Source organism: Grammomys surdaster, unplaced genomic scaffold, assembly GCF_004785775.1.
Source record: "Grammomys surdaster isolate TR1022 unplaced genomic scaffold, NIH_TR_1.0 261, whole genome shotgun sequence".
Taxonomy (NCBI): Eukaryota; Metazoa; Chordata; class Mammalia; order Rodentia; family Muridae; genus Grammomys; species Grammomys surdaster.
In genome coordinates, this window is record NW_021604702.1 from 3,472,602 (window position 1) to 3,499,038 (window position 26,437).

A 26,437-nucleotide genomic window follows, 5' to 3' on the forward strand; every position below is an offset into this window, starting at 1 on the left:
ACACACACACACACACGCTCCCGCGCGCGAACACACACATCAAGCTGGAGAGTGGAAAGAAAATGAGTACATGCAAGCCCACGTACCGCTTTCCTTTCTTGAAGTGGCAGCTGTACTTGGGGTAGTCGTATAGCTCTGTCATTCTCTCCTTGTACAGACCTCTGATTGGACACTGCTCAAGAAATGGCACTGTAATCTTGTTTTGTGCCTCCACGAAAGCCTGCAGGGAATTAAAAAGGACAAAAGGCAAGTCAAACACAACAATTTTCCATGTAAAACAATATTCTTTAGCAAAAGCATAATTCCAACAGTCAGAAGGCTGAGGCAGGAGGACCACAGTGACTTCAAAGCTAGTGTGTGTGTGTGTGTGTATGTGTGTATGTGTGTGTGTATGTGTGTGTGTGTGGTGTGTTCATCCCACAGCACCCATGTGGATGTCAGGGGACAATTTGTAGCTGTTTCCCTCCTTCCATCAGGTAGGTCCCAAGAATGGGACTCAGGTCATCTGGTTTAACTGAAGTATCTCTGCAGCCCAAGAAGATTCCCTCATGAGGCCATGAGGAAAAGCTATTCAAGCTTATACAGCTAGGGAGTGGATCTGGCTTCTGAATGTACATTCTTAACACACTGTAGCTTACCACTCAGTCGTATCTCATCAATAATATATATTTACAAATCCCCAAGGGTCCAGCTTCAAGCCCCTGATCAAATGTAGGAGAAAACACTTAGGCATTATTTCATGACTTTTCTTTCTCATATTATCTAAAACCCACACTATGTCAACCCCAGCCAAGAACTTCACTAAAATGTGTAACTCAACTACTTAGACATTTAGAAGAAGTGGCAGGGACTAAGAAGGGCAACCATCACTTTTTTTTTTACTTAATTTATTTTTATTTTATATATACTGATATTTTGCCTGCATGTATGTCTGTATGAAGGTGTCAGATCTTGGAGTTTCAGAAAGTTGTGAGCTGCCAGATAGGTGCTGAGAATTGAACTCAGGACCTTGGGAAGAGCAGTCAGTGCTCTTAACCACTGAGTCATCTCTCCAGCCCTACAATCATGGTTTATATGAAAAGGAAGGGGACCACAGGAAGTCAGGAGACCTTGGGGATTAGGCAGGAGTAGGGCCTTACTCTTAGCCAGTTGTATCCTGTAATGCAGAGTTACAGGTTTTAGCTACACACACTGATTGTATAGAACATTAGGTTTCACTGTGACTTCTTCATACACGCATACAAGGCACTTTGATCTAGTCACTGCATCCCTCTCCTCCTCTAGTTAGGTGGTTTAGAACACTGTACCTATCTTGCCTCTATAATTCATGTCTGTGTGTCGTTAGGAATGAAGCAAGTGTAACTGTACTGGCACCATATTCAGTGGCTCTCATCAGACGTCTACAAACCGATGGGCAGCCAGGGCAGGTATGATGAGTACATGCTGTGTCGGACAGCACAACCCAGCATCACCTCCAGTCTACTTCTGGGTGCCTCTCAAGCTACCAGGGCCCATCCAGACTCTGCTATTTTAAGCAGACAGAATCCTGGGTTCTCCTATGGGAGAAGCAGCCCTGCTTTGGAGAACCACAATCTCGTGCTGGGGGAAAACAGTTCCAACGCATTAATGTTTACAACTTTATGAAAAGAATGCTGCAAATGGACATAGCGATTAGCAAGGTTTATGCATTTCAAGAAACATGGTTCAAACAGATAATAAAACTTCAGTTCCTCAACAATGACTCTCAGCTGTTTACTGCTACGGATGCCATTTAATCTCACACTCTGCTCAGCTCTGGGCTACAGAATCAGACCCTGCTTCAAAAAAGCCTGGTTTTGTCCTGCTCTGTTTTTGGAAGGCCTTGGATCTTTCAAGTATTCATGTGCCTATGTATATGTGCATATCCATATTCATATGTGTAGATAAGTATGTGTGCTGTGTGTGTGTGGATACTAGTACTACAGTCCATGTGTTGTGCAACAGTTTCGCCCTGCAGGGAATCTCTTTAAACAGGAAGGTAAACAGTCCAAAAAATCTTCAGGAAGTCCCTGAAAATGACAAGATTCACTAGGTTCCTACCTGCCAGAGTTAGAAGGGCCAAGCTGCAAAAAAGCATCTCAGAGGAGCCCAGCTGCCAAAACTTAAGACAAGCTGGGCAACAGAAGTGTACACCTTTAATTCCAGCACTCTGGAAGCAGAGGCAGACAGAGCTTTACAGAGCTAATTCCAGGACAGCCAGGGCTACACACAGAGAAATTCTATCAACAAAACAAAAGACTCAAGATAAGCTGAGCTGCAAACACTCTAAGACCAGACAAGGACCAGATACGAGGAAGAAACAGAAACCAGCCAAGCTACTCGGAAGAGGTTTAGAACCCTGAGACACCGGAAAGGACACTCTCCAGCCTGTTGAGGTGTGTGCAGTGTATTCCAGGTTCCCAGCTTTAGGAGCTGTCTGTTACCCCTGCTGGGGTGGGCTTTGGTGACGCAGCTGTCTTTGAGACATTTCTGCTCCTGTAACACCAATGAAACTTGTGGTTCACCGAGATGAACTTTGGTGGGAAGGAAAGAAAAGAAAGAGTGAACTGGAGATGGTGAGAAGGCTACAGGGCTGTGATGGCCAGAATAGTTACTGTGTGGCCCTGTATAGTTTGCTGACCCCATCTGACCTCACTGAGCGTGTAAAGGAGGAAACTGGTTGTTGCTTTTAGATATACAATCCACACAGTAGCAGCAGTTTAGAGATCAGAGTGTGCCCAAGAGTGTAACCTAATTTTATTATGGAAGAGAACACCATGCTTGCTTCAAAGACAGGAGCATGTGGTGTTAAAGCCACCTGGCAAAGTCCAGCATCAAGTTGACTCGGCAGCCTATTATTTTTGACTATATTATAATATATAATATGTATACTAAAATACAACTGACTATATTAGCAATATACTTGAGGGTGGGATTGCTGTATTCTAACAAGGCAAACGGTGACACAAAGTGGATGCGGACAGGAGAGAGAAGGGACAGGTGGCCTGAGCCACCTATGAGACTGTCCGCCATCCATGTGGTTTTCTGCAGGGTCTAGCATGTACTAGCACACATCTCGCCATTGTGAAGGTGAAGACCTCCGCAGAGGGGAGACCCTCACTCAAGTCTCAGAAAGTCGCGACCACCCAGTAATCTGCTCGAGACACCGTGTACCGGAGCAATAGCGAGGTTTATTAGGGCGTGACAGCTAGCTGCCGGTCAATTTGTATGCCCACGCAGGAGCTGAATTGACCCCGACAGCCAGTTTGAGATGGGTTTTTAAGGGGAAAAACCACAAACCAAGGAATGGGGAGGGGGCTCATGGTTGTTAGGTGGCATAACATAAAAATAGCAGAACATTCCAAAGGAACCCAACCTACGTGAGTCAGGGTCATGTGAAAACTCTCTGTAGGCTTATCTTTCCTCAAGAATGTGGTCCTGCCCTGTTACTTCGGCCTTGCCCTGTCACTTCGGTTCTCAGCTTGGTTCCCAGCTGGCTAACTTGCATTCTAGCCAGTTCCCGTAACTAGCCTGTCCACATTCTTAACTTGTTTCATGGCTCAGTTTTTCCATGTCTTTATAAAGAAAGCCTAAAGAATATTTTATATGTCTAAAAAGAATTCTATATACTCAGTATCTATAATTTTTCACTCTATAAAGGCATACGTCATGTGACTGAGGCAAACTTTTTGCCACCACAGGATACACATCTTACTGGGGACAGACAAAAAGCAAACCCTAGAGTCGTGCAGCCATCAGCTCCAAGAACACACAGAGGCCACTCACAAAGCGAGGCTGCTATCAAAGGAGCTGCCATCCACCAGCCGGCTCAGTCTACATAAGACAAGGGCTGAAACTGAAAATATAGAAAGCTTTACCACGATCTGACACTGCTATGACATCCTTGTCATATACTGTAATGCAACCAACTCTGGTTTGGAAATGTACAAACAAGACAATTATCACTGAACTCGACGACATGAAAGGCACTTACTGAGTCAGGTGGCCAGGCATAAAAGAAGAAAGAAAGAGGTGAAAAGAGGGGAATGTCCTCAGTGTCCGAGAACTGGGGTGGGGCCAGGCAAGGTAGGGCAGAGGTGTAAGCAAAGCCAACAGCAGGTCTTGGCAACAGAGGAAGGCCAGCATGCTGAGAACGAACAGGAGAGGAGGCACCAACTGCGGCTGCAGCCCTGGTGCCCGGGAAGCCAATGTGAAGGTTCAGACTTTCACCCACCTGCAAGAGACGCCAGTGGGTGAGGAACAGGAACTGTGGTTATCGTTTTTAAAGATCACCCTACTTTGGTAGAGAACACACCATGGGATGCAAAAGTGGAGAACTCAGCCATCCACGGCAGTGGTCCAGGTTAGACACAAAGCCAGGAGGAATGGAAGCAGGCTCAGCCTGGGAGTGGACATAGACAATGGGCACAGGCCCCATCAGTCTACAGTGTTAATGGCAATTTTCTAGAAGGTCTTGTCAAGATAGTCTATGAAAGAAAACCTAAGTGGGCTCCCAGCACGCTGAGGAGCCTGGCTGGTGCCAACTTCCACCAGGGGCACTCCGTTCTGCACATCCGGTGTCAGGTTGCATTCTGGCCTCAGAGGGTCGAGAGTTGTGGCTGCCCAAGACTGCTGGGCCCAGTTCTTTAGAAAGGCAGAATGTGTTTCTCCTGCTTCTCTGACCTGTCCCACACCCTCTGCCCATAGGGACCACAGCAGATGCACCCCACTGTGAACATACTCTGGCTTTCCCCATCAAAAAATGTCATGCAACTGTTACCTAAGGCTAGGCAGAATCATGCTACAGGAGATTTTAAGTAAGTCCAGTCTTGTCATCTGCTGCATTTTTTACAAAGGACAGTCAATTAACTTAAGGACAGCGATGTTAAAATCTGTCTTCTAAATCAAACGCTGAGATGCAAAACCGAGCAGTGTGCAAAGGTGAGAGCTCTTCACCAGAGCCTTCTTCACGTCAGGGACAGCCCTTTCACAGGGCCAGTGAAAAGCTCTGCGAAGACTTCCCCGGATGTCCTCTGCTGTCTTAATTACACATATTCCATGGTACATACATTACATGGTACATACATAATAGTTCTGGCTTCTTGATCTATAGATAGGGAGAAATTTGGGGGAAGAGAGACCAGGAGTAAGGATACAGAAAGCTAACAGTAAGTATACAAAGGCAATAGGGAGGACATGACTGCGTGAGGGAGTTCAAACTCTGAGTCTCTCTGAGCTTCCCCCACCACAGTAATCAGAATGAGTTAAAGTCGAGGCAGACACAGCAGGCTAAGGACAGCACAGGCAGGTGGGCCCCTGAATCCTAATCTGCAGATGAATACAATGAACATGCTGTTTTACTCAAAGCCAGGACTCTCACATCTTACCTGCTTTATCATTAGAATATTTAAAGACAAAGCAGAGAGAGGCTGGGGGCAGTGACACACCTGTAATGACAGTCCACGGGAAGCAGAGGCGGGCATCTTACATTACATCATACAGCTGACCTGGGCTACCCAATGAGACCCTACGGCAGAGCTGCGATCCAGGAGGAGGAGAGAGGAAGGAGGGATACCTGAGTTGCACATGATAGCTGAGTTCTAGAGCTCTGCCACAAACACTGTGACTACAGTTAATACCACACTGGGCTCATACACCCTGGTCTGTGGTACAGCCTGTAATATGCATTCTTAACATAGCTGAAAAATAAAAAACATGGCTTCCTGCATAAGAGTGGTGTGTTTGGGGCTGAAGATTCTACTACCATCCATGCCTTCTGTCAAAAGGAGTGTCACCGATCCCCTGTACTGTCACACACAAAACAATCAAGACTGATGGAGAGCCAGGCAGTGACAAACACTTCTCCATCTCACAGAGAAACAATCTAAAGAGGTTATTCTTCAGTGACAAAGAGGAAAACGCAAGTTATCTGGGGTCAGAGGTCAGGGTGGCAGGCAGTGGGTGGTAACAGGGAAATACTGGTCAAAGGAAACAAAAGTTAGAAGGGAAAAGTTCTGGATATAAGGACGATTCTGTATTCCTGAAAACTGCTTAGAGCAGATTTTATGTGTTCTCACCACAAAGATAGTATGTGAGGTCACGGGAGATGCAGACATCTCACTATGTTTAAACAGATGGAAATAGAATGAAAACTATAAATGCAAGTGATTTGTACTTGTCAACTAAAAGCACACATACATTTAGGGAGCAGATGCAGATCCAATTACTGATTGCCTATGAATACATGCATTCTGCCTTTCAACACAGGGTATAAATAAAAACGAGGCGCACTAAAATAAGACATACTCATGGTCTACGGTTCTTAGATCTATGAATAGACATGATGCCCACAGTGACTCGGTAGCTAAACGTCTCCACATAACATGATACGCAACAAAGAGATGACTTAGGGGCAGGACTTGAAGAGCAAGGGAAGGAGGAGCCACCTCCAGGGCAGCTGGGTAGGAAGTGCAGTGTGGCCTGCAGGCTGCCGAGTGTCTAGGGGGCTCCAGGGTCAGGTCCATGTAAGGACTAGTCCTGCCTTTTCAAATACCACCATCAAGTAAGGATAATGTTTCTACAGGCCACAGACTAGAGCAATTCCTGCTGTGTAAACGAATGGCCGTCCACACTCTCCTGGACTCAATTAATCAGGAGCCAAAAGAATTTGGAGAAAACAACTGCATATATATAGGTTTCCCCTCCCTTGTCAAATATTTACAAAGTTCTGTCTTAGGTCTTAGTAATCTAAGGACACTGGCAGCCCGAGCATTTGAAGACTCTGGTGTTCCAGGAAGGTCTTGGACTCAATCAGCTGCAGATACTCAGTAATTAACATAATTAGCAAGTAAATCAGCTTCTGGAGGAAGTGGCTGGTGTCCACAGAGCCTGGCAGGAAAGCATAGTCCAGCCAGAGTGCAGAGCTGAGCTGAGTGTCTAGGAACCAGTGAGGATGCTTGCTGGGATCCCTCTACACTAGCAGAGCCCAGCAGGTCCTCTCCCAGGGCAGGGATAGTCACAGACCAGAGGTTGGCAGAGCTCCTTCCCAAAGCCAGAGGGCCCAGGACCTGGGGTGGGGGTACAGGACAGTCACAGAAGCCTACAAGCTGGGCAAGCCAAACAGTGAGATGAAGCTGCTTCTCAGGAAACATCTAGAAATTGAAGCTAGAGGAACAGAATGCTGCACTTTCCAAGACAATGTGAGAAGCTGAGTTTTGAAAGCATCTTCTACTTTCTGTCCTTGTTGAACAAGAACACACACAAGCAGCGCATCAGACGGTATGGAAGCCTTTACCTCTGAGAAGCAAAGCTTGTCCAGCTGTAACTACTGTCATGGTCCTCAACACCATTAGGTGCCTTTCCTTCTGGGCCCACAGGCCTCTCATCCCTGGAAGAAGCTGATTGAAGCCAGGCCCCAAAGCCTTTGACCTGCTAACACTACAAGCCCAGAACAGGCATGTGTCTCCTCTCCAGGACCACCTGTTCTCAGATTAGGAAGGCCCATGGTCAGCAGGCCAAGCGAAGCCTCGTAGGAATTCAGTCCGGTCTCCTTCCCATATTCTGCTTATCCCTGAATGAGTGTATCAGCTTGCTTTCTCACTGGAGTTAACTACTGTCAATTAAGGGGAGAGGAAACAGAAATCCTTGTTTGACCATAGAGTCAGGCATCACTCTTAGTACTGTTCATTGTCTATTCAGAGCTAAAATTTTAATTCATTTGGTTCTGAGTCTCTACTGACCAAAAGTCTGGTAATGACATTTAAAATTCAACCCTAAATATCTTAACTATTAAAAAAAATGAAACAGAAGACACATCCTCTCTTGCACAGTTAATGTATCACTAAGCAAATCTAAAATACTGTAAGTATATTGGAAAGTAAAGGCATGGAGCAGGCAAAAAAAGTTCTAGGAACCTTTGGGAAAGATTGTCTGACCCCTGCTGGCCAACCAGAGTATCCACTCCTCAGATGCAGGGTCAGTGTGAAATCCACACTGGAGAAAGAAGAAATCCACCCCTGGGGAAAGAAGGCTCACCTACATGATTCTTAGGCAGTGGCAGAGCCCACTTGATCTTGTCCACAGTATTTAAATTAAGGGTTGCATAGGGCTGGGACTTAGTGTGAAGCCTAAAGGAACAAGATCTATTTTTCTCAACCATACAGGAGCCAGCTAGAAAACAGGCAAATGACCTAAAGGACAAAGAGCCAGGTAGGTTCCCAGGAACAGTGTACATACACACTCCTAGATCAGACTGGTCCTGAACACACACACACACACACACACACACACACACACACACACACACACACACACACACACACCTGTAGACTCCCCAAAGTATCATTCTCCTACAAACTGCCCTCTGAGTTTCATTGCTGATAGAGGCTGACAGACAGCTGGAGGAGCCTACAGTTTGCTGAACAAGGTGGGAGTGGTCAGCCAGAACCAGCAGAGACTGACCACGGCTTATCCCAGAGCTGACTGGGAAGTCTGATCTGGAGATCACCAAGCTAAACTAAACTAAGCATTCACGTTTTTAAACGAAAAAGTAAGAAACTTACAAGTAGAAATTTTATAAAGCCTAACTTGTAAGTCAAAGAACTAGTTTTCCTGTTTTAAAAAAAAAAGACATTCAGCTAAAGCTCCAGTCAAACTAAAGGTGAGTGAGGAGGCGCATATTTGAAACAGCCTGACAGTGTGACCACAGAGTGTGATATCCACCCTGCCCCATCCTAAAACACCCTGATAAAATGGTCATTCCCTGAGAAATACGGGTGATTCAACATGACAGAAACTCTTGCAAAAGCTCAAAAATTAATCATAATATACAGCCTTGTCCCACACAGCTCTATAGAGGCGGTCTTTCAAACCATAGATAAGCAGATACTTCCTGTGCCGTGTAAACTGCCCACCGTAAGTACAATCAATGCAGAGCGTTTGCTGAGCACTTACTGTGTGCCTGTGATTTTAATGAATGCCTCATAACCACTTAATCATTTAATTTTTACATCTATGTGAGGTGGTTTCTTCAAATTACAAGGTAAGAAAATTGAGGCTTAGAAAGGCTCAACGCATGACCACACAAACTACTAAAATTGTGGTGCTGAAATCCAAGCCTGTTTTTACTTCTAAAGTTGCTCATTTAATAACTACATATTACCACCTGAATAACCAGATTCCAAGCACTGTAGAGTCCTCTTGAGTTGCTGGAAAGAATGGAGTAGGAAGAACACTCTGGAAGAAGGAAGCGAAGGGGGGAGCTGATAAGCATCTGGATGTACCAGCAGCCTATGATGAGGAAGGATTGTCCAGAGGCTCTCCTGACTGCCACAGACTCAGCTACTCAACAGCTCAGGTCCACACCCACAGATCACCCAGAAGCCCCACAAGTATTCTGACACGCAGGCTTCCCCAGTGAGAAACACTAGACCCTCCCCCAGCCCACCCTACTCTGCTACGCACTGTAGTTTACAAAGACGCTAATATAAAAGGGGGGCTGGAGGAGTGGAGCCGCGGTGCCTGGCGAGTGGGCCCTACATAAACCTAAGGCACCATTACCCTCCTCTGACTACATCCTAGCAACCCCCGAGCCAGTCTCCCAGGCTTTCTAGATCATTAAAAACTAGAGATGGGAACTGAAGATTTCTACCAAGGCTGGATGCTCCAGAAGTGGCTCTGGTGACTTCCATGAACGAGCACTGTTCCCCATAAACACAGCAAAGGAGAAGGGCGGATGGACGAAGAGCCACTGAATACGGGAGAAAGCAAAAGACAGCAGTTATCTTTGCGTTTGACGTCTTCAGTTCTTTCTCCTTTGGTATGAGGAGTGACTGAGACGCCCCACACGCTGCACACTTGTGCTACCACTAAGCTGCATATCTAGCCGTGGTTGTTACCTGAAGTCAGCATCTCACAGAAAACCCGCAGAAGCCTGAGTAAATGGCTACAGGGAAAACAACATCTTTAACCATCTTACCAGTGCCTTAGGGTCAGCTTCTCTATCATGACACTTTCTCAGAGAATAACCAAAAAAGACCAGGTCCAAACTTCCACTCAGGATGTAACTCAACTTCCCTTCGGCAATGACCCGAGAGCTCAAAGGCAGTCTCTCTATAGTGCAAGTCACAAGTGCATTCCACACTGGCCCACTGCACACCACAGCATATACAACCTAAGAGCGGGTACAGGAGCTGAAGACAGAGCAATGAGGGACAGGAGGAGAAGGTGAGAGACCAGAGGGCCTACGGCCTCCAGACCAGCTGCCATCTGCTTCCCTTCCTTCCTAAGTGAACTCCAGGTTGTCTGTCCTGCCAGCACAGGAACCCATGTCCTGAGCCAAGAGACAAACACTTGTCTGGAGCTTGGCTGACCAAGACTCTCTGGGGGCATAGTTACTTGAACAAGAGACAGAAGACTGAATCACTGCAAACAGCCTTAGCAGTGGAAGGTACAAAATGAGAGATCCTTCACTGAAGTCTGTCTGCTCCAACCGTGGCCCTCGGTCCATCCCTGTAACTGTCCTCAAATCCTGTTGCTAATTCCTCTGTCGGATGCAGCCAGAATCAGCTTCTATGCCACATAAACCTCTCTGGTTCAAGGCCAGGGAGATGGCACGTACAATCCTGATGAGCTGAGTTTGACGCTCAAAACACACATTCACACGTGCAATAATAACAAGTAAAATTCGATAACTCAAAGACTCTGGTACAGAAAGTGAGACATGGACAAAGAAAGCCAACAGGCAGGGAGTACTTGAAAGGCACCCCCGGCGCCAGCGACTTCCTCATACTCCTGACAAGTGTGCCAGCAAGCATCAAAAGGAATTTGTACCCCAAATACATAATGTCAAGTGTAGATCTAGGTAAAGTTTGTTTACAAACGGAACTTAGACGGCCCAGTCCTTAGGAGGGAATGAGAGACTGCAGACAGAAGACCTGGAGACTACAATAATATGTAGCAGTATGTTTACCTAAAGCATTTTCTGTCTCCATGTGATAGGGTGACACACAGTGTAATTCTCTATCCAGGTCTCGACATGAGACATTAATGAATGGGTACATGGCATAGGGCAGCTTTGCCACTGTGGTTCGCAATGTAACAATTAAAGTAGAGGCACCAAACAGCTTTGAGGTGACCACTGGCCCAGTTTAGCTGCCATGCTTTGAAACACTGAAACTGGGTTTCCAAGTGCGCTGGACTAGAATGGAGAGCAAAAGTAAGAATGTGTGTTTTTTTTGTTTTTTTTTGAGAAATCACAAATTCGAAGGGAAACTTTAGGTGTTGCAGGTGAGAGTTTAGTCTTTAAAGCTCGATGCTGACCTGGTGACTAACGCGGGGCTGGGAAGCGGGTCTCTGTAAGCTGCAGTGCTCAACCACACCGCGCCTTACCCACTGCGGATGCACAGTGGAGTCTCAGGTACACGATCTCACACGGATGTCCGGACCTCACAGCTGAAGCATGAGCAAGTCTGGCTTCTATGTTTTATATGTGTGCATGCGTGCGTGTGCGTGTATATCTGTGTTCGGGCAGTCTGGGCAAACCTGTGTGTATGTGTGTGTAAAGGTTGGTGTCAGCTATAACCCTTAATTAATCTCTATATACATTTCGTCAGGCTCTTTCCCTGAATGCAGAGCTCACTGATTTACTGGGTCTAGCTAACCATCTTGCCCTGGGACAGTAGCTCTCAACCTGTGGGTCCAGACCCCTCTAGAGATTTCACAGGGCTCACCTAAGGCATCGGAAAGCATGTTTACACGACAACCCATAGCAGCAGCAGAACAGCAGTCGTGAAGTAGCAATGGAAGTGACTTTATGGCTGGGGTCAACACAATGTGAGGAACTGTACTAAGGGTCACAGCATTGGGACGGCTGAGAGCCACTGCTCCAGGGATTCTTCGCCTCCCGTGCACTGCGATGACAGACAAGCTACCACACCCGTTATGCTTTCACGTGAGTTTTGGGGTTCTGTACCCCTGAACTGTCTCCGCAGTGCCTAATTGTTTGTTCTTATGAAGGAAACGAATGCTAAACTTTTTTTTAATGTTTTTGTAACTGTTTGTTTATTTATTTATTTATTTATTTATTTTATGTATATGAACACACTGTAGCTGTCTTCACACACACCAGAAGAGGGCATCAGATCTCATTACAGATGGTTGTGAGCCACCATGTGGTTGCTGAGAATTGAACTCAGGACCTCTAGAAGAGCAGTCAGTGCTCTTAACCGCTGAGCCATCTCTTCAGCCCCACGAATGCTAAACTTAATAGCTTCCTTTGGTTACAGAAGTACAAATAAAACCAAGGGTTTAGCTGTGCCTTCCAACTACTAGGTCATCTGGCGCATACTCCATTCCAACACACGGAAGCATCTCACAGATGGGAGGAACAAAGCAGATATCTCCATTTGTCATGAAGTCTTCCAAGAAGACAGTAAGCCAAAGCCAGTCTACTGCTTTGAGTCCCTGTACCTCAACTTCCCCAGCCGGTCAGTACTCATGGCTACCTTGTGGTTTAAAGCAGCAATTTCACTAGCACTGCGCTGCTCTGAAATCTCTCTGAGAGGCTTCCAGGCCACTGGCTTTCCTGCAACCTAACACCACAGGGGCCTGGTGGGATGATGTAGTCAGAGGTCCCTGCTCACCCGGCTCTGGACCACACTAGGAAAAGGCCTTGCTCCAGTAGACCCAGGCCAGACTAATACACTGCAACCCCTCCTACATATGACCAGGTTTAACATTAGAGAGCAAAGCTAAGGCCAAAGCAAGCACACAGATACAGGAACGGAGCCCAAGACAGCAGGTGCTCATCTCCTAACATCCATCCTCCATCGCTCTGCCCGTGACATTATCAATCTCACAGAAACACTGGGTTATTCAAATGTCCCAGACAAGGAGAGGAGAGGCACTGGGGCAAAGGAAGAAGACACGGTGTTTCCAGGCCTCTCATCTCCCTGCCAGCAAGCGTAATGGGGCTCCCTAAACAGCTCAGCCAATAGGAGAATGGAAAGTATGAAATGCTCTAGGAAAGAAAATCTACACTACATTCTCCAAGACAAATGGCAGCTCTATCTTATTTTTTCAGAAAGGGTAACAACACACACAATCTTTTGTATTGATTTTTTTTCTGGTTCCTATTAAGAATTCTCTCAAGAAACAGAAGGGAAACCAAGTTGTTCCTCTCCCCTTGCCAGGAGCAGTTCTCAAGAGGAAAAAGCCATCAGATACCTGCAGCTGATTATACACTTGGTTCTTCAAGTGCTCAATGCCCAGGAGTTCTAATGAAACCAGAGACTGGCTTGACAATCAGAATTTAAATGGCTATCCCCTGAAAGGTATAAATGCTTCCTTTTCCTAGGTGTATCTCCTTCTCAGTGCCAACTCTAGGAGTCAGTTAGAGGAGTGAAGGGATAAAGGTACACAGGATAACGAGAATGAGATTATAGATGCTGCTTTAATCTAGACCAGAGGGCTCCAAAATCATGCCTGAGGAGTAAGAAACACTGGTAAAATCATTACAGTCTGGGAGGGCAAAAAAAGGTCCCTGTGGACTACTATCAGCTCCCTGGAGAACAAACCCAAGTTTATAACTCCCGCAGTGACCCAAGATACTTCCCAGATGATAAAAGCAAGGGACACAATCTCCAAAGGCCTGACAGGCAGGGCAGACCAAGGGAAGGAGGAGTCTTTGACAGGATGTACAAGCAACTAGAGCTCCCCTGAACACAGCATTACATTTCTGGAGACACTGGCCTCTGATCTCGAAGATAGTGGTTTGCAGAAGCTCCTCAAGTTAGCTGGAGCCTGACAAACCCACAGAAAGTTTAAAACAAAGTAAGTTGAAAGTCCTTTTACTAAGCTAAACTTACCGGATAGCACAGTATTGGCAACGTGGTACACTGGAGACTCTTGGTGGTTGACTCTGACTGGCCTGTAGCTGGCCAGTTTGGTGCCACAGCTGCTGCTATGGTCAGACAGCACCACACTCCATCATGAGCTGAGGAAAGGCTACACCCAGAACCCCGACTGCTGCTGCCACTCGGTGCACCACACTTTCCTCACTGCAATGTTAAGTCGTCGTCGTCACCCTGAGTCAAGCTCCGTCTATACACTGAGGAAGGTGAACTGGGACTGGTGACAGGAGAAAGGCAAGCACATCTAGGAACACAGAGGCTTTGCTTGTGGAACCGCATAGAAGGGGTGACTGGAAGCACAGACTGACTCCTGGGACTGGACTTTCTCATTTTCAAATCACAGGGAAGGACTGCAAACCTCGAGGGAACTATGGCATTTCATGCTGAAGACTGTCCCCGCTGTGTGATGTCTCATTTACACCAATGAGGTTTTACTCTATATCAAACCTTCTGCTGTAGCAGGGCTCAGCAGGTCCTCTGCCAGGCCAGAGACACTCATAGATAAAAACAGACCAGAGGGTGGCAGAGCTCCCTCCCAAGGCCAGAGGACCCAGCACCTGGGGTGGGAGTGCAGGGCAGTCACAGACCAGAGGGTGGCAGAGCTCCCTCCCAAGGCCAGAGGGCCCAGCACCTGGGGTGGGGGTGCAGGGCAGTCACAGAAGCCTATAAGCTGGGCAAGCCAAACAGTGAGATGAAGCTGCTTCTCAGGAAACATCTAGAAATTGAAGCTAGAGGAACAGAATGCTGCACTTTCCAAGACAATGTGAGAAGCCGAGTTTTGAAAGCATCTTCTACTTTCTGTCCTTGTTGAACACCAGCACACACAAGCAGCACATCAGACAGCATGGAAGCCTTTACCTCTGAGAAGCACAGCTTGTTCGGCTGTAACAGTGACTACTGCCATGGTCCTCAACTCCACTAGGTGCCTTTCCTTCTGGGCCCACAGGCCTCTCATCCCTGAAGAAGCTGATTGAAGCCAGGCCCCAAAGCCTTTGACCTGCAAACACTACAAGCCCAGAGCAGGCATGTGTCTCTTCTCCAGGACTGCCTGTTCTCAGATTAGGAAGGCCCATGGTCAGCAGGCCAAATGGGGCCTTGTAGAAGAAGAACTGGTCAGGTCTCCCTTCCGAGTTCTGCTGCAGACCAAGCCCTGAGCTCTGTGTGAGCTACAGTCTGAAGGGTCTGCTATAAAACAGATACTTGAAAGACTGTCACCCAGACCTACCCCCTCTAACCGAGTTTTCCAAGTTCTATGTCTGCTCTGATACTCTGGTAGGAAAGGGAGAGCCTAAGCGCCCAGCCCAGTCAGAATTAGAGAACCCATATTAATAAATGCTAGATTAAACCGCAGGCTGCCGAAACGATTTCAGAACTCAGTACAAAAAGCTGCACGCGCCTCTCACTTCTGACTGGTTTCATGGAAAATGTAAAGAGTTGGCTCTTGCTGATGTTTTGTGCAGGCTGTGTAAACAGACTTCTCTGCCCACCATCGACGGCTAACACACCTCTGTGGAACTGCTGGTGTCATGGGCAGGAAACGCTCCAGCTGCTTATTTAAAATGCATGGGAGTTGGGGGGGGCAGCTTGGCGGTACAGCATCTGCTCAGAGGGCTGGGCAGACAGCTCTGTTGGTAATGTACTTGTCACACAAGCTTGAGAGTGAGTGTAGATCAGCAGCACCCCACATAAAAGGTTGGGTGTGCTGGCATGCTTTATAATCCCAAACCCCAGTGCAAAGGAAGCAGAGACAGGAGGATCCTCGGGGCTTGCTGGCCAAGCAATCTAACCAACTCAGTAAATAGTAGATTCAGCAAGACAGACAGACACAGACAGAGATACACACACACACACACACACACACACACACGAGGACCATCTCCTATAACCCCTCACCCAAGGAAAGGAAGCATACTCTACTTGGTTTCCCTTTAAATCTGAAAACAAAAATTTAACCCATTCATTTCCAAGTAAGACACAAGGCTGTGTCAGTGCCAAGCCCCTTTAGAAAGCAAACAGGAAGCTCTGTGAAGAGTTGAGAAGGACAGCTGGGGTACAGCTACAGCTGCGGTCTGAGCAGGCTGTAGGGTGAAGCTGGCAGCTACAGTCACAGATACTCCCTACAGCCAGTATCCCCAAAGCCGATACAACCCAAAAGTCTTTATTTTCTTTTAGTCTTTCGATTTTCTTGTTTGTTTTGGGGATGGTTCAAAACAGAGTTTCTCTGTATCGTACTTGCTGTCCTGGAACTCGATCTATAATCCAGGTTAACCTTGAACTTGGGAACCCGCCTGCCTGCCTCTGCCTCCTGTGCTGGGATTAAAGGCATGCACCATTACTTCCAAACATTGACTCTGTCTATATTTTAATTTTGATAGTCAACTCTGCTGCCAGGTTCCACTCCTGGAAATACACCAGAGGGTGACCTTGGCAGGTTACTTAATTTACATTTAGTAGTTCAAGTTCTTTACGGAAAATGCAGGAAAAAAGACCTATTTCAGAGTCAAAGAATCCAACCCAATAGGCTGGACAAAGCTCTCAGTAAAATGTTTGATGTACAGTAAGCACATAATAAATCTAAACCACGAAAATAAAAATGCATTATTAGCATCCATCAAGGGCCAACTGTAACATCACTAATTAGCAAAGTTCCATCTATTAACCCGAAGCTTGGCATCCACTAATAAATGGCTTCTTATCCAAGGACCAGTCATTAGGAACGGAGAGACAGCAAAGCAGGCATCATCAACAAAGGAAGTGCATCTGGTCAGTGTGAGATCGCTACAGTACGTGGACAACCAGCGTCAGAGGCTGGAGAAACCCAGGGTGGACCTGGCGCTTCAGGGAAAGAAACCATCACCTCCTCTAGGGGCAGCTTTCCAGAGGATGTGCTGGAAACTCTTAGGAGAAATGCTGAAGTCTGCTGTCATACTCATCCTCAGCTGTGAGGGGTTTGTCTTTCTTGAGGGGAACTGGGAAAGGAATGGAGGACTGCAGACAAGAGCTCCAGATGCGGGAGGGCTGATCCAGGAAGGAAGGGCAGGAAGGAGGCTGACAGAACCATGCTGAAAGAGAAGAGCGATTCCAGCACACAGGCCAGGTGAAGCTGGCTCAGGCAGGCCCATTTGTGGGATGAAGGAAGGTAACATACAGCCGAGACCTCTGGTCAGGACAATTTCCTCCTCTGCCATGTCTCACGTGCCCTAGAGGAGTCTACGCCAGGGAGATCCCACTTGCAGTAGCTGGGGCTTTCTAGCGAATGTAAGCAGATTTGGAAATCTGAATTCAGTTCTGCAGGGAACACCGATGTAGTTCTGTGGGCCCATGAGACACTGACACAGGATATGGAGACTGTGCTGACAAATGACCTGGACAGGGTGTGACTTGCCTTTTCTTTTTAATTAAAATAATTTAAGGGAGGGAATATATGTAGGGGTCTAAGACCCCTTCTTAACTGGCTTTATGTTGTTGAGATAGACACTACAACAAAAGGCAGCTTGGGGAAGAAGAGGGTTTATTTGTCTTACAGGCTGTACAGGTCATCACTGCAGGAACCGGGGACAGGAGCTCAAACTGAGACCAAGCAGGATGCTGCTTCCTGGCTTGCTCGACTATCTTTTCATGCAGCCCAGGCCCACCTGCTTAAAGATAGTACCAACTTGGAGGGCTGAGCCCTCCCACATCGACAAGAAAACAACCCCCAGACTTGCCCGTGGGCCAATCTGATGGAGCCAATTCCCTAGTTGAGGTTCCCTCTTCCAAGGTAACTAGAGTATGTTAAGTCGACAAAGACTAACCAGGACAATCAGAAACAGTCCTTTGTGGTGTGTGTGTGTGTGTGTGTGTGTGTTCATGTGTATGCAGATAGGTGTGTGCACGTATGCATGTGGAGGCCGGAAGTCTACTGCTTCTGTTAGCCTGGCTGATCAATAAAACCCCAGGACCTGGCAGTCTCTACCTCTCTAGCATTGGGGGTACAGTCACACCTAGATTTTTATGAGTATGGGTGATCTGAACTCAGGTCAAGTTTGTGTGGCAAACACCTTACTGATGAGCCATTTCTCCAGCCCCAGTATACATGTTCTCATGTACAGAGTAGTGCGTGTGTGTGTGTGTGTGTGTGAGAGAGAGAGAGAGAGAGAGAGAGACAGACAGACAGACAGAGAGAGAGAGAGAGACTGACTATACCTCAAAGAGATGAAGAACTTAAGATGAACCTGTTAGGTGTGGTAGCAATGCCTTTGATTCCTAAGTTTGAGGCCAGCCTGGTCTACAGGGCAAGTTCCAGGCCAGCCAAGGCTACATAGAGAAACCCTGTCTCAAAAAAAAAATTTTTTTATATACATATATACACACACACACATGCACTCAGGCAGGCACGCACACACACATAAACACACACACACGGGGGGTGGGAGGAGAGGTAGGAGGGAGAGGGGCTGTAGTCCTACCCAGGGAAACCCAACCACTTAGCGTACATATAACTGGCAAGCTCCGTTGTGCAGGGCAACCATCCCCACAGCCCACAGAGTGTGAGCAGAGCCTCACTCATGACACGAGATGTCAGCTGAGCCCCTGAAAATGTCTCCAGAACAAAACAAACTTTTATGTCCTTAAGAATTCTCCCTCTGCCCCCACTTTAACAAAACTGAACAATACTCTTATATTTACAATTTAGCTTTTTTTCTTTGTAGTGTTAAAACCAGAATTGGATTATCCAAACTAGTGTTTGTCTAACAAGTAGGATTTTTATTTCTCGCTCCATCCCAAGGTGGACTAAGGCATCACCCCTCGCGCCATGTGTCTCTAGTACAATCTGTTTTCCTTCATTCCTTCTAGGATTTCCACTCCAAGTACGCTGCTCATCAGAGTCAGGACAAGTCACATTTAGTTACATTTATTCCCTCTGGGGACTAAATGTGTTTGCTCCTTTTTTTTTCCCTCCCAAAACATCTGACAAAAAGTTGGAGTACCTACAGGTACACACTGTCCCAAGGGAGACACGGGAAGAAAAACCAGAGGCTACCGAGTCAGCAGTGAATGGGGTCACTGATTCCTCCACACCAGACATACCTTTGTCTGCTCGCTGTCTGGGTCTTCAAGCCAAGCATACGGATCACAAATTTTATGCCCATGATAATCCTGTACCTGCAAAAAGACAAAATGAGGTCTTAAGTAATTAGTACTCAAGCTCAATTAAAATATATATATTGTATGTATGTGACAGAGAAATGGGAGGGGCCAGTCAAAGGTACTAATTGGCTCACTGGCAACATGTCTGCCCAAATTACCACATGAACCAAAGCTGGCAGGTTCTCAAAGGTGTCAAGCCACTCTTCATGAAAAGAATGTTTTGGGTTGAGAGGGAAGAAAGATGAAAGGTCAGGACGGAAAAGGCTCCGACTGTATGACATGGAACGAAGGCTGGCTGCCGGGCTGAAGAAACTCAGAACTGTGCTGCTGTGGTTTACACAGAAGGACACATCTGAAAAGGAGATGAAATCGACTCTCTACGACACGGTAGATGATCAGTTTTGCTTTTGAGCACATTTCTAATGCACAGCATGGTTCCGGTGCCAGCTCCGGAAGCTGGCCTACACACCATGGCACATGCTCACACCGTGGCCTCTTTTGTATGGCTACAGAGATGTCTTATATCACACCCTGACCCTTGAAGAAAGGAAACTGAGAGCAGAAATGACAACAGCTCCACATTGCAGAGCCTGGTGTGGGCGGAGCCACTGGAGCTCCCAACTAAGAGGCACCTATGAGTAGTACAAAGTCCAAGGCCTGGTCTCAAAGACCAGGGAAGGGGTTGGGAGAAGAAACAAACAGGCTTGCGCCTCCTCACCACTCTCTAAGATCATGCCTGAAGACAAAATCTGAAAGTAAAAACTATTACACAGTCTCTCCACGGAGCAGGGTCAAGATTAATCTGGTTAACTAACCCTCATTAACACCTTCTTCAGTCTAGTCTGTGAGTGATGCCAGCACTCTGGAGAAGACTGCTTGTAAGGGACTGAAGGAATGTTACCTGTATCACAGATGGATTTCTAAGCTGTGTCCTTGCTTTATGCTGTAATAGCAGGAGGCTCGGGCTAGTCCCCAAGGAGGGCTACCTCTCCTGGAAAGGGGCAGCCTCAGCATCCCCTGCCTCTACCACCGGGCTGTCTGCAGTTCTGTCTACCTAGAACCACTTGAGAAAAACAGGGGACATCCAGAACAGGCTGGGTGAGCAGGAAAGGGCTTCACTACACAACTGACAGACCAGAGCAAGAGACCTAAAACCAGACTAAACCTGGTCCCCGAGGGTCTTCATTTAAGCCAACTGTCCACCTTGATCACTCAATTTTGGCTGATCACCAATCAATCAAAGCATTTTAAGATCTTCTCTTCTACAAGTCTTTTTCATTTGACACCTGTGGCAAGATTTTCCCTGTCCAGTCTATTTAAATATTAGTGCAGAAGGAGGCCTGTGATTGGACAGGGAAAAGGGAAGCGGAGCTAAGAGTTGTGGAGAAAGGGATGCAGAGGAGAGGAAGGAGAATCAAGATGGAGGGCAGACAGAAAGAAGATCCTGAACCAATGTGGCTTTGAGTAGCCACAGGTAGTTATGTGTATCTTATAGGGTTAGAATAATTGGGATAACTTGTCTAAATTGTGTGGACATCTTGTGTATTGAGATTTTATTGATATGTAAATCTGACTGGTTAACTATAAGCTTTAAGAGTTTTGATTTTACTGGGTATTGTGATATCTATCTAACTACAAGGTTGGCAGTGGGCGGAGGCATCAACTCAGGCTGGAGGGTCTGTGAAATGGGAACACTTGGCTGGGGCCTTGTGGCTCTCCAGTGTTGGGCTGTGATTGGCCATAGCAGGGGGCTAGCTAGAGAGAGTAGCCCAGAGGGACCACACTGGACCTGAGCAGTGCCAGCAGTAGTGCGGGAACTGCCGGTCGATTTTAATACCTCCCGCAAAAGACACCTTGAGTGGTTATATAATAGGCTTGTAATAAAAACTTTCTCTTTGCTGTCAACACAGAGATCACAGTTCTGAAGGCCCTCTCAGGTGCTCTGGCAGGCACAGGATTGAGCAATACGCCTACAGCCATCCACATTCAGAGGCAAGTCTGCAACCAAACCAGGCAGCAATTCTGGAGTCCAGACCACTTTGAAAATGTCCTTGGTCACATCCCCAAGCTTAACTTCTCATAAGTACAGAAGTTAACTGGATTGTCAGTTCCACAGCTAGGAGAAAGGGTTGCTATGATGAGTATTTATTGAATATTGATATACAAAAAGGGGTGGGTTTACATAAAAAGCTATTGATATTTCCATGTTACAGACTGCAAAACAGAAACACCAAGGTTTGTAAGAACAAAGGTCAATGGATTTATTTTGCACAGGCAGGAGACTGTGACTTAGCATCATGCCACGGATATCACCCACATTAATTTATCCAACTCTTGCTAGGACATAAGGAACTAAGGCCAGAAAGAGCTAAAGCAATCAAGGTTTGGGGGCTGATAAGTGTGGTGCAACCCCACTGCAGCTGACCCCAATGTCACTCCTCTATGTACTTAGGTGCATAGGCTTGACCAAGTGTACTCCAACAAGCACACGGCTAGGCTCGAACTCAGATCCCAGTGCATCACATCCTGGACAGACTCCAAAATGGTCCTTAATAGGATGCAAACAGCCCTGTCTTCTCAGATCCGGCAGTAATCTTAGTAATCTTGAAGACACTCACAAAAGACAAAATTCGGATTCCTTAGGATGCTCCCACTGTCAACCCCCAGGAGCCACATCCACACCATCCTCTCCCAGCTTTTCCCCTTTAACAGACTCTACTTTAGCAGACTCTCAGAGCTGCACCCTTGACTATTTACATGCTTATAATTCATCGTGATTTAAGTCTGGAAACCACCCTTCACCTCCACGAGAGGCTGTGAGAGACCTAATAGGACGGCTCTGCTTCCTGCTGTTGCTGCGTCAGTCAGGACGGAGCACAAACTGCTGCACACCGCAGCCAGGACAAGACCCGGCAAGCCTGGAGCTGTGTCTCTTCCCAGTCTGACTTTCCATGGATGGCATGGTCATGAGGGTCTTTCTGCTATCCCACATGTAAATTCAACTCTACAGCTCTTCAGACGTGCACAACTATGGCTTTATTTTCATCTCAAGAGTCGAGAATGTCCATTCTTCGTTAGCCAGGCAACTCCAAGCTCAACTAGAAAATTATTTCCTCCTCCTGATAGAAATTAGCCCATCCTTTCCTGTGTTCTCCTCTAACTCAGCACCCTTTGTGAGGGCTTGAGTGTCCTGCAGGAGGCCTATAGTTCCTGACCTGTTAGATACATAACAATGACATAGGCAACAGCATTACATGACACTTTCTGCTCATGAAGACACATGAGCTTCATGCTCAAACTCCATATTTAGGGGGAATATAGCTGAAAGACAGTCGCTGAGAGACAGAACTACAGAGATCTCTAACATATGCTACAGGGGACCAAAGCCACCCTCCAAAAGCTACAATTGAGCCAATGTATGAAGACAAGCCTACGACCTGGTAGTAGAACCCAGTGTAGGAAAATGCCACCCATGTAGGTTATCAGGCCAACATTAGTACTCCGTAAAGCCAGAGGCTAGACCTGGTTGGTACTCCTTCACCAAGGCCACAGGCTTAAGGGGTATCATTAGATCTTCAGTGAGAAGGAATGGGGTGTACTAAATTCTAAACACTCCTTTTACAGATGTGTGTAAACTTTTAGAAAACTTCATAAAATCCATACTCAACCCTTTCAGGAACTGTTAAATATTGATAAACTACAAGATTGCTGCAGATTGGAGTAAGAAAAAATTAAGCAAGACCCAACACTGCCCTCACTCCACACCCAGGTTCAAAAAAGAAAATCCTAGGACTAAATGATAGTAATGTAATATATATATTTGAATATATATATGTGTGTGTGTGTATATATATACATATACACACACATATATATATTTTCAATAACCTAAACTGACTAAACTGAAAAATCGAAAGACACTCAAGACTCAGGGTCAAAACAGTTTCACATCTTCGTACCTGGCCCACTGCAGAGCTAGGCCATCTAGATGACAAGCCTTCTGCGAGCAAGTCAAGGCCTGTCAGCCCTAGTAGTCCATTTATAAAAGGAAGCCTCATACATGAACTCCTAACAGGTAAGGGATTTGCCCAATGTCACCCAGATAGTGAAGGACACCAACAAACAGTGTTCATGTTGTCTGGGGGTTAACCAGTCCCCTTGAGCTCAATAAGCAAGCAGTTGACCAGACCAAGAAACATGGTTACCAGGTGGTCACTGGTTAATGCAGCAGAGATACTTGGAAGTTCACTTGGAAACGAGATGGTCTTTAACACCAGAGCCTTAACCTCCATGTGTGATGTGCTGAATTCAGAGTACGTTTTCTGCCATGAACCAGATCAAAGCAAACAGGAAAAAATAGAATAGTATTATACAAAAATATTTTTACTTTGATTCTATTTTAAGTAACCTGAGAAAGCAGGCTGCGACTACAGGAATTAGGGCCCTAATGTTTAGATTCAATCCACTTAAGTCCCAAACTACTTCACACACACACACACACACACACACACACACACACACACACTTCTGAATCTCACTAACTGGGTCTGAAGTTACCTGCAGTTAACCTTTAGCTTAGGTAAACAATTAACTCCCAGTGGGGAAAACTTTCCTTGCAGAAGGCCACCCGGTCTTAACTTCCTTTCTTAAGCAAACTTGGCTGGCCTCAGCACACTGCGGGCCCACTGCTCCTTCCCCAACACTCTGTCTCCTTATTTGCACCCCAACAACCTAAGCCAGACACCGATTCGGGAGAGCACAGCCTTTAAAGCTCAATGAATGAGCTTCAGCTCTAGGGACTTGCCAATTCCAAGTTCTCAAAGTTTGCTTTTGTTTTCAAATCTTACATCATTTCCCACGCACACACACCCCAGCATACACTTCACGCTACCACCATATTTAAGCCAGAGGCTTCTCCCCTTAGAAACACAAGGTCCGTTCTGGCTGCCCACTGGCCCCAGACACCCATGCCTGCCCCGGGGGTCTGTCCTTGGGGCCGGGCGGCGTTGACCACGGGCGTGGGCACGTGGGCCGCGGCCGCCCGCCGGCTCTGCGCTGGGAGGAGCCCCGCGACCCCGGGGCGGCTCCGCAAACAAAGGCCGGGGAGCGGCGCGGGGCGCACGGGGGCTGCGGGAGCCGAGCCGCGGACGGCGCGGGCCGGGTGGCTCGGTGAGAGCGGGGTACTCACGGAGGTCTCGTCGCGGTACACGTCGGGGTACTGGAAGGACAGCATGGCTGGAGCCAGGCGCGGGCTGAAGGTGGGGAGTGCGGGCGAGGCTGGGCGCGGACTGCGGCGGAGGGCGGCGTGCGAGCGGGCGAGCGGGCAGACAGCTGGCGAGCCGGCGTGCACGGGCGGACTCACCGTGGGGCTGTGCGCCAAGCAGGAAGACGCTGTCGGCCTGGCCGGGAGCCCCTCCCCGGCGGGCGGGCCCAAGCGGCGGCGGCAAGAGGGAGCGGAGTCGCCGCGCGGGCGCCAGAGCGGGCGCACAGCTCCCTCTGCAGGAGCGCCAGCCGCGCCCGGGCACACGGAGGAGCACGCTGGCGACGCCGCGCCACGCCGCTCGGTGACCGGCCTCCCGCAGCCCCGCGCTACCCCGCCTTCCCTCCCTTCGCGCCCGGAAAGGGAAACTTTGCCTCTTCCCTGGCCTAGGCCGGCTTTCCCTAACCCGCCCGCCCTCCCTCCACTCTGGATAGGGAAGAAGAAATGCTTCACGGTGATCGTGAAGGAAGCACACCTCCCTCCCTTCCTCCCTCCCTCCCTCTCTTCACCCCAACCCTTGATGGACACCGGGAGTTCGGCCTCTAGGTTGTGGAGGTTCTTTGGAGGTGTTGCCAAGACAATGGATGACCCCTTGTTGGAGATTTACTGACTGATGGAGAGCGAGGTGAGAGGACTGCTGGTTATCTAGGGTCCTTGCCTTACCTTATGGCTCCTCCCTTCTGCTTCGGGTTTTGTATTTTGAGCAACATCGTACCTGTGTTGGAAAGAAACAAGATACCTGCCTGATCTCAAACCCATGAAGATTGACTGACAACTACACTTCTCTACCCATGGGCTAACGATGGTTTGTGTTCTGTCCTCACTTTGTGGACCATCCAGAAGAGACTTTGTAGCCCCAGTTCCCAGTGTGTTTAGTGGGTCCCTGCCCTCCTACAAGCCGTGAGAAACATAGGGCCATCAGTAAAAGCCTGCGTTGTAGGAGAATTCTCACTGTTAGTTTCTAACTGTCAAGGCTCCTGTTGCAGGCTAGCACTACTGAACCCAGACGCCAGGGGCTGCCAGGCGGTCTAGCTCCTGCTATCTCTGAGTGCTTCATAAAGATAATCCCAAGGACACTTCGGCTCAGAAAATCCCCAGATAACAGTTGATGCCTTATTAGACGTTGATTTGAAAACGTGTTGTCCCAGTTTTACAGTGAGATGGGTAAACTGGAACTTTCCTTTGCTCAGAGTTTCACAAATACCAGGGGTGGAATGTAAAAGAGAGGCAGGATTCAGTCTCCGAGGCTAACATTTCATTTTTAACTGTCCGACGCCTTCCCACTCAGAAGGCATAGAAATGCGGTCTGTAGTTTTCAAGGGCATCCTTTAGCAAGAGAAACTTGAGTTTGATGACTTACGCTAGAAAGCCTGAGAGGTGCAGCAGCAGCCTATTGTCATCATCATCGTCGTCCCTGTGGCTGCGGGGGTGGGGGTGGGGGTGGGGGACGAACACGGGAAGGAAAGGATTTGTTTTTGCTTACAGTGTATAACCGGACTCATTTGTTATATAGCTCGAGCCTACTTGCTCATGGATGGTGCTTCCCACAGAGGGCTAGGCCTTCCTATGTCACATAGCAATCAAGAAAATGTCCCTGCAGACATGCCCAAGCCCGATATGCTAGAGACAACTCTTCCATTACTCCTTCTTCCCAGGTGTGTCGAGCTGAGAAGCCATGACAATACTCACGGAGGAATGGAGTCCCAGATATCATTCGCTTTCTTTCCTTATAGTTGATGTGTCCAGCTCCTTGGGCCTTGACCGGTGAAAACGTGTACTCCCTGATTGTATATTCTTTATATTTTCCAAGTTCTAGATCTGCACTGTCCTTTTAATCCCATAACAAAGTCCGTTTAACAGATATAGAAAATCTCAGCCACCTTAAAGCTCCTAAGTCCTAAAACACTAAGACAACCAAGGTTCACATTCTTCAGTTGGTCCTAAAATCCACCTTGCCTGTTGACAATGATGCATTTGAACTGTTTTAGACATGGAGGTGTTATCTCCAGAATAAACACCAGAGAGTCTCTGTACTAAGGGGTTGGGTAGAGACACGGAGAGGACCTTCAAGACAGCCTGCGGCAGCATCTTGGTTGTAGCACTGCTTTGAACTTTGTCC

The 26,437-nt window shown here is 47.4% G+C and overlaps 1 protein-coding gene across 1 annotated transcript in view; it reads right to left on the minus strand.

Moving 5' to 3' along the window:
- The window catches only part of Prep (prolyl endopeptidase), an 88,210-nt gene extending 63,801 nt beyond the window's left edge, over window positions 1-24,409 (minus strand). The window contains exons 1-3 of the mRNA XM_028775811.1: window positions 24,247-24,409; window positions 18,999-19,073; window positions 87-220 (exon numbers count right to left, since the gene is read on the minus strand). Coding sequence (XP_028631644.1) covers window positions 87-220; window positions 18,999-19,073; window positions 24,247-24,291 — 254 coding nt within the window. The 5' untranslated portion in view covers window positions 24,292-24,409. The remainder of the gene's footprint in view (window positions 1-86; window positions 221-18,998; window positions 19,074-24,246) is intronic.
- Window positions 24,410-26,437: the final 2,028 nt, after the last annotated feature.